This window comes from Quercus robur, chromosome 3 (genome assembly GCF_932294415.1).
Source record: "Quercus robur chromosome 3, dhQueRobu3.1, whole genome shotgun sequence".
In the NCBI taxonomy this organism is placed as follows: domain Eukaryota; kingdom Viridiplantae; phylum Streptophyta; class Magnoliopsida; order Fagales; family Fagaceae; genus Quercus; species Quercus robur.
In genome coordinates this window covers 510,541-519,204 of record NC_065536.1, presented here as the reverse complement: position 1 = coordinate 519,204, position 8,664 = coordinate 510,541, and the positions used below count along the sequence as shown (strand labels likewise).

The following is an 8,664-nucleotide window of genomic DNA, read 5'->3' as shown; positions in this document are numbered from 1 at the left end:
ATATCCTTTACAACAATAATATCCTTTAAAATAATTTATAAAATAATATACATCAATACTAATAAAATAAAAGTTATATCCCAAAAATAGTAGTTGCGCGAAGTGGATATCCTTTACAACTAATGGAAAAGAATCTAATGAGACAACTCTCACAACATGAGACATCCACGCATGTTGTGAGAGAGATGTCTTAAAGATATATTTTTTCTTATTTTTTTCTTCTAATCATGTAATATCATGCAAAATTGAAATGAATATTTTTCTACAATTGAAATGAATGACACAAATAAGAAAGCAGGAAAATGAGAAGAGAATTATGAAGGCATCACATTTTAATGCATGGTTGAAGGTTAGTGTATTGTATCACCCTTTTGAATAAATGTTGTTTAAAAATTATCAATTACTCTTTTCTTTTTTTTCTTAATTTTCCTTTTTTTTTTTTTTTTTTTATACGTTGCTAGGTTATGAAATTCTGGCTTTAATTTTCCTTCTCTTATATATCTATTCTATTGACATATGTTACAACGTTTCATCTAGATCCAATTGTTTTTTTAGGATGGAAAAACCCCTCATTGAAGGGACCATTTGGGTTTGTTTTGTGTTTTACACTTTTATGATTACATATCTCATTTCCTGTTTTTATTTGAGTTTTTTTAATGATGTTTGTAGTTATTTTTTGTGATTCCTAAATAATTATGATTGGAACAACCTACGTTTTTTAATATAAATCCATCTAGTATAGTTGCTAAAGATGGTATGAAGAGGTTCGTTCTTTTTTTGTTTGATACAATTCTTCCCTTGCGCCCTTTCACTAGCTAACGCTTAAGTAGAGGCCTTATATCAGAACACAAGGGTTCCTAGATGGCTTACTCAACTTAGGCTGGCAAATGGAAGGAATATGGTTTAGAATAGCTAATAAGAGAGTGCTTAAAAAAGTGGATGATCTTGGGAGGTAGAACAAAGACAAGGTTGAAAATTATGACTACTTGCTCAAATACTGTAGCAGAGAAGAGTTGGTGTAACTAACGAAAGAGATATTTTCGAGCCTGCAAGCAGCAAGCAACAACGGCTGAAAAGCCGTTGCATGCTAGCTTGTAGTTTAGGGGTATAGTAAGGGCGCCCCTTTCTAAAACTTGTACTTCAATTTAATATATATATATATATATATATTTTTTTTTTTTTTTGAGAATTACTTCTATTTAATATAAGGTAAGCTTTTTGGAACCCTAGTTTTGGAGTTTTCCCCAACCTATAACCTATACCAACCTAAGAAAAAGGGGCTTACATTTTTCAGCTGCAACGCACTGCCGCATAAACACAGAAGTGAAATATCTAAGCTACATTTTATCCCAAAAAAAAAAAAAAAAAAAAAAAAGGAAATATCTAAGCTACATAGGACTTCTTTTTTTTAGTTGTGATTTCTGTGTAGCTACCATTATTGCCTTTTATTTTCTGCTAAGTTGCTAACTGATGTTGTACTCTTGAGTCTTGACTATGAATATTTAAAATAAATAAAAAAAGAGAGAGAGAGAGATAGAGAAGTATGAAAGGGATTGTTGTAGCATACTTGCAAACTCGAAAAGAGCTATATGGATTAGGAAAGAGGAAAATAAACCATTGTTCTAAGAGGTACCTGTGCAGAAGATAAGATCATGTGCAAAAGTTATGCCAAATCTTTTTTGGCACAAGATAATATTGGCATACATTAGATATTTTAAAAATATGTTTTTTTCCTTAATTTGTTTTTACAATATATCGTAATTAATTAAGGATACTAATAATAGCTGAAATTAAGGAAAAATGGACATGAAGAATCCTATTTAACTGGCCTACTAACAAATATTATTAACAAATATAGTGCAACTAAGTGAACAATTAAATAGACCCCATTGTTAAAAAAAAAAAAAAAAAAAAAAATCCATTAAAATAAGTGTCCTTTACAAAAAAAAAAAAAAAAATTATTTTACACTCCCACTTAACAATATACTAATGCTCTTTTTTTTGGTTTAATGTCATAATTTTTTATTCATCACAATTTAAGGTTTAAATGAATGTTTGATTATATTATGCATTTGAGAACTACTAATAAAGCTAGGAGTGGGCCAAAATTGGAAATTAACACTGTTTGTCAAACAATATAATTAGTAAGCACTGTTTTCAAACTATATATATATTACTAACATCTCGAGTTTAAAAGACTCGATTTAGGGGCCTATAAATCAAGTCACAAAGACTCAGTTTCTATGGTTTGATCACGTCTGATGTGGTGTTTTTTTCAGGTGGCGTCCACTTGGAAATCGAGTCTCTAAGACTCAATTTATGTTTAGGAAAAAAAAATTAAAAAAATTTAAGATAAGATTAAAAACATCTCTCGGCCTTTCTCTTCTCTCATCCCTCTACTTCTCTCACATTAACAACCAATGGTGTCCGCAACCATCGCAAAAACACCAACAACCACCGCATCCACACAAAACAAAACAACCACCGATCTCAATGCTACCATAAGCAACCCACAAACTCACTGATCGTAACCCATGAAAACCCATTCACCGCCAAAACACCAACAACCACCGTGACAGACGAACCCCAAAATCCAACCCATTGTAACCACCGCACACAGCCCAAACACCCATATATACCGCTGACCCAAAATACCCAACTCGCTGACCCACAGTCGTGAACCCACGACTGACTAACCAGCAGCCAAAATCAACCGCCTCGCCTCCAAAACAACCCCACCACCACCAAACAAACACAAACACAAAAAACAACAACAACGTTTTCATTCTAAGCTTTTATTTTTTGGTTCCATTTTAACAATGGAGAGAAAGCAAGGCTTCTGCTCGGCACTAAAAGAAGAAGTAGTCCGAGGACTATCACCGTCCAAGTCACGTGCCAATAGCCCGGCTCGAACTGGGTCACCCACTGATAACGCCTTCAAATGTATACTTGTTTTATATTTATAAGGGCGTTATCTCCTTATTATTATGCTTAATTTATATAATTAAGCCATGATTTGCATTAGTCCCTATTATTTATCTTTACATAATTTCTTGAATAGAATGCTATTCATTGTGTGTAATTTTCTACTTTCAGGAAATCATGTGAGAAAGATGAGTTTACAAGAATTTGTGAGAGAATGGAGGCCAAACTAGAATTAAAGTGGAGCTAAAGGACCATGCTTAAATTTCTAAGGAGGTGCAGCTGGAGTGCTTGGATCGTCTACCATGATTAGAAGCTTCAAATAAGGAAAGAAATCAAAGAGGCAGAATCTGAAAAGGAAAAATCTGATTTGAGCACTGATCAGTATTTTGGGTGTATCTCCCTCCTCAAAAATCCAATTAACACAAAGCTAGATGGGTTGGAACCATGACTTAAATATCTACAACTTTTCAGTTTTGAGTTTTTCGAAATTCTCAATTTTTGAAGGTCAAAATTAACTCACAAGTTACTGCTGTAAACCTGGACGGAAATTAAAAATAGTAAAATTTTATTTTCTTTGGACACTTTTTACGTTAGGGTTTTGAAGGGAGGCTGGGTAGAATGAATTTGGCAGAGAAAATCTTGTATTTTTTTTTCCTCTAATGGCAGCCTAAACTCTTTGCTAGGGTTAGGGGTTATGTTTCTTCTATACGGTATGAATATTCAATGTGATTCTTTTTAAGATTTTATCAACAACATATTTGATTGTTCAATTAGATTTCTTTTGATGTATTAGTTCTTCCATACTTTCAATAAATTCAATCATGTTTTTCTTATTATTTAGATGAATTTCTAATAGTTTCAAATAGAAATCAGGTCTTAAAGTGAATGGGTTTTTCTGAAAACTTTTCTAACTGTGTTATTAATCTAGATTATCATGTGTTCTTGAATTGTCTCAATTCAACCGAATCATAAATGTTTAATTCTATAAGAACAATAAACTATGAAATATATATATTTTCTTAGATGATAAAGAATTTCATATCGATATAGGGAAACACCTCGATGCCCTAGTATTTATACATTATTGATTTAAATAAGTTATCATTGTTATTCTTGTTTACAATCACCAGAAAAAAATTATTCTTCATCTTCACTAATTTTTTTTTTTTTTTTTTACATTGTCTTTGAATTTACCCTGCTCCTTATGGTTCAACCTCGATACTTCGAGAATTATATTGCTATGATCTCCTGCTCTTGGGAGTGAGCAAGCACCCATGATAATGTTCGGTTTACTCTGGCAAAAGAAGAGCCACCATGCGGCCCAACATGAGGCCGCATTGATAGCGAGATTCGGTAGCCTGAGGTCGTTGGGGGAAACACTGATGCCACTGATGGAGGGTCCGGACCAAGACGGAGTAGAAATCTGAGAGTCGAAGAGAAGCGGGTCGGGTTTGGGTCAGTGGATGAAAGGACAACTGGGTCGAACTCCTTCAGTGATAGCTTCTTCCATGGGTTACAACAACAGCAGCACTGATAATGTTTGAATAATATTAAATGTAAAGTGTTTTGTTTTATTTGTTTTAAAGGGTCGGCTTATAAATCGAGTCTCTAAGACTCGATTTCCAAGTAAGACGCCACATGGAAAAAATGCCATATCAAACGTGATCAAATCATAGAAACCGAGTCTTTGAGACTCGATTTATAGGCCTAAATCGAGTTTTTAAGACTTGAGATGTTAGTAATATATAAAGTTTGAAAACAATGCCTACTAATTATATTGTTTGGCAAACAGTGTTAATTTCCAATTTTGGCCATAAGAGTCTCATTAGGCTAGTTCCAAAAAGTGAACACATTCACACATGAACATATGATTTCAATGTCTTTTCAGCGTTTATTTTTGATGGCTAGCCTCATGACACTCCTGACTGTATCAATAATTCTCAAATGCATAATATGATCAAACATACCCTTAAACCTCAAATTATGATAACCAATGCATCAACCTCAACAAACTTAATATAACCATAAAGAGTTAGCTTAATGGTTCTTAAGACCTCATGATATTTATGAGATCTTGGGTATGAAATTTCTTGCCATCATCTAATTAAGATCATCCCTATGGAATTCCTTCTTAAAATAATCCGGTGCCCGTGAGATGGGAGAACTATATTTGTCCCAAAAAAATACTCAGAAACTCAAGAGTTCTCCATGCCTCGTTTGTCCCCACCCCCCCCCCCCCCCCCCCCCAAAAAAAAGAAAAAAAGGACTTTACATAAAACCCTTAACTGGCGGCACGTAGCGTCGCACTATTTATCGCTACACCAAAGTTTATTAGTTTTGAATTCAATCTTTTGACGCTGACTTCAGCTCTCAAATCTCTCTCTTGAGAACATTTGACCTCCGCCTCACCACTGCGACACCAAATCAGCGATCTGGGTCTGTGTAAAGAAGGCGCTTGGGCTCAAGACGAGGAGAGTTGCTGCTGTTGGTGACTCATTGTCTGTGGGAGTCAGCTTCTTCTTCTTGTTCGGTATTTTTATTTTGATTTTGATGGTTTTGTGATTTGGGTTCTGTGTGGAAGTTGAGAAAGTTCACTGGATTTTGACATTTTCTGGGTTTTGGGTGTGCAGTTGGTAGTGGAATTTGGGATTAAAGACGTGAATGGGAGGAAATAATATTTGATTGAATTGGTGATGTAGAATTGACTATTGAGGTTGATGCATGTCTATAAAGAAGAAGAAGCAAAACCAGAAAAAGTCAGAGGTTTTTTTTTTATGTTAGTTTAACTAGATTATGAAACTTCTCTTCGCTCTAAAATCTCACAAAAGTGACACGTTAACAACATCTCAGTTTCACTCCACTTCAACTCTTCTTATCAAACTCCTTCACCAAACATCATCACCTCATACTCCCACACATTTCAACAATCTCCTCAACACTACTCTCCATACCAAAAACCTCAAACATGTTATCCAAATTCACGCCCAACTCATCACAAACAACTACACTTGTCTCCCTTTCCTCTTCAACAACCTACTCAACTTGTATGCTAAATGTGGCCATATCAACCAAAGTTTACACCTTTTCTCAAATACCCATCATGGGTTTAAGAATATTTTCACTTGGACCTCGCTTATTACCCAATTATCACACTTTAACAAACCCTTTAAAGCCTTGACATTTTTTAACAATATGAGAAGCACTGGTATTTATCCAAACCACTTTACTTTCTCTGCTATTTTACCTGCTTGTGCACATACTATGATAGTTACTCATGGTGAACAAATGCATTGTTTGATTTGGAAACATGGGTTCAAAACAGATGTGTTTGTTGGTACTGCATTGGTTGATATGTATGCTAAGTGTGATGATCTGAGCTCTGCAGACAGAGTGTTTGATGAAATGCCTGAGAGAAGCCTTATTTCTTGGAATTCAATGATTGTGGGGTTCTTGCAGAATAAGTTTTATGATCGGGCAGTTGGGGTTTTCAGGGTGCTTCTTAGGGAGAGTTCAGATAGTCCTGATCAAGTGAGTTGTTCGAGTGTGTTGAGTGCTTGTGCCAATATGGGTGGTTTGGAATTTGGGAGACAAGTTCATGGAGTTGCTGTAAAGTATGGTTTGGTAACATTAGCTTATGTTAAGAACTCATTAATGGACATGTACTGTAAATGTGGGTTGCTTAGTGATGCTGTCGAGTTGTTTCAGACCATAGGAGATAGTGATGTTGTTACTTGGAATGTTATGATAGTGGGGTGCGTCTGTAATGACAACTTTGAAGAAGCTTGCAATTATTTTTGGGTTATGAGGAGGAAATGTATTTCACCTGATGAAGCATCGTACTCTTCTGTTCTTCATGCTTCTGCAAGTCTTGCGGCACTTGATCAAGGCACTTTGATTCATGATCAGATTATAAAAACAGGTTTTATTAAGAATGAGTGTATTGCAAGTTCATTGGTTACAATGTATGCAAAATGTGGGTGCTTGGGAGATGCTAGTCGTGTGTTCGAAGAGATTGAAGATCGTAATGTGGTTTGTTGGACGGCTATGATTGCAGCTTGCCAACAACATGGCTGTGCGAACCAAGTGATTGAATTGTTTGAGGAAATGCTTGGGGAAGGGGTTAAACCTGATTACATTACATTTGTGTCTGTTCTATCAGCTTGTAGCTATGCTGGGCGTGTTAAAGATGGGTTTGGGTACTTTGATTCCATGACTAAGGTGCATGGCATGAATCCTGGGCCTGAACACTATGCTTGCATGGCTGACTTGCTTGGTCGTGCCGGTCGATTGGATGAAGCTAAGAGGTTTATTGAGTCAATGCCAATCAAACCAGACTCATCAGTTTGGGGAGCTTTGCTTGGGGCTTGTAGGAATTATGGCAATGTTAAAATGGGAAGAGAGGTTGCAGAGATTCTTTTTGAGTTGGAACCAGAAAATCCAGGGAATTACGTGCTGCTATCTAATATGTATGCACGTAATGGGATGTTGAAGGAAGCAGATGAGGTTAGAAGGATGATGAGGATCAATGGGGTAAGAAAGGAACCTGGATGTAGCTGGATTGATGTTAAGAACACTACCTTTGTGTTTACAGTGCATGACAGGTCACATCCTAGGACAGATGAGATATATGGGATGTTGAAGAAGTTGGAGGAGTTGGTGAAGAAGAAAGGTTATGAACCTGAGACACAGTTTGCAATTAACAGTGAAGAAGGGTACAAAGAGCATAACTTATGGCATCACAGTGAGAAACTAGCCCTTGCATTTGGGCTACTGGCCCTACCAGTTGGAGCTCCAATTAGGATAAAGAAGAATCTGAGGACTTGTGGAGATTGTCATGCAGTCATGAAGTTAGCATCAGAGATATTTGAGAGAGAGATTATTGTAAGAGATATCAATAGATTTCACCAGTTCGCTAATGGTTTGTGTTCCTGCGGTGATTACTGGTGACTGGAGTTTGAGTTTGAAGGAATAGAAACATCATCTCTTGGGGGCTTTTTCTTTCCTCCTTTTGCCCCCCATTTTTTCTTTCAAAAAAATATGTTGATTCAAAGTTGCTTGAATTCTATCCAAGAGGTCATGTGTGATATTTGGTATTATTAAGATGTGGGAGTTTTACATTCATCACATTAGGAGATTTGTTGAGAAGAATAAGTGATTGCCACTTCAGTGTACGTATTTAATCATCTTTCAACGATGAGAACTAAAGCTGTCAGCCTGCCACCTTCATGTACCTGAGGATTGCCTGTATATACAGTATATATTGAGCTTAGAATCTTCACCTCAGCTAGGGGTTTTCAAAATAAGTAACAATTATACGAAGTTGAGTCATGATGTCAAGGGTTCATCAGGATTAAAGGCTATACTGATTAAAAGTATGTAATTTACATCTTGGATATGCAGCAAATACTCATTAATTATTTTGATTGTCACTTTCTTTCTTATATTACAGTGCAAAAGCAGCCTCAATAACGTTGTATAAATTCTTTATGGTGTTTCACCTGAAATATATATATTTTACTTAATTGAGTTTGCACCAAGATTAGCATTAAGTCATATCTCTTAGTACTAGTGATGGATGAGCTCACTAAGGGTCCGTTTGGATACAGCTGAAAACTGAAAACTGAAACTGAAAACTGAAAAACACTGTAGCAAAATAATTTTTAAATATGTGAATAGTATCGTGGGACCCACTTTTAATGAAAAAGTTGCTGAAAATATATTTTGTGGGACCCATGAACA

At 35.7% G+C, this 8,664-nt stretch overlaps 1 protein-coding gene across 1 annotated transcript; it reads left to right on the top strand.

Moving 5' to 3' along the window:
• The first annotated feature begins 5,177 nt into the window (after positions 1–5,177).
• Positions 5,178–8,354, top strand: LOC126716578 (pentatricopeptide repeat-containing protein At5g04780, mitochondrial-like). The gene has a single exon (XM_050417399.1). The coding sequence runs from the start codon at positions 5,719–5,721 to the stop codon at positions 7,870–7,872; it is 2,154 nt and encodes a 717-aa protein (XP_050273356.1). The 5' UTR covers positions 5,178–5,718; the 3' UTR covers positions 7,873–8,354.
• The last annotated feature ends 310 nt before the right edge of the window (positions 8,355–8,664 follow it).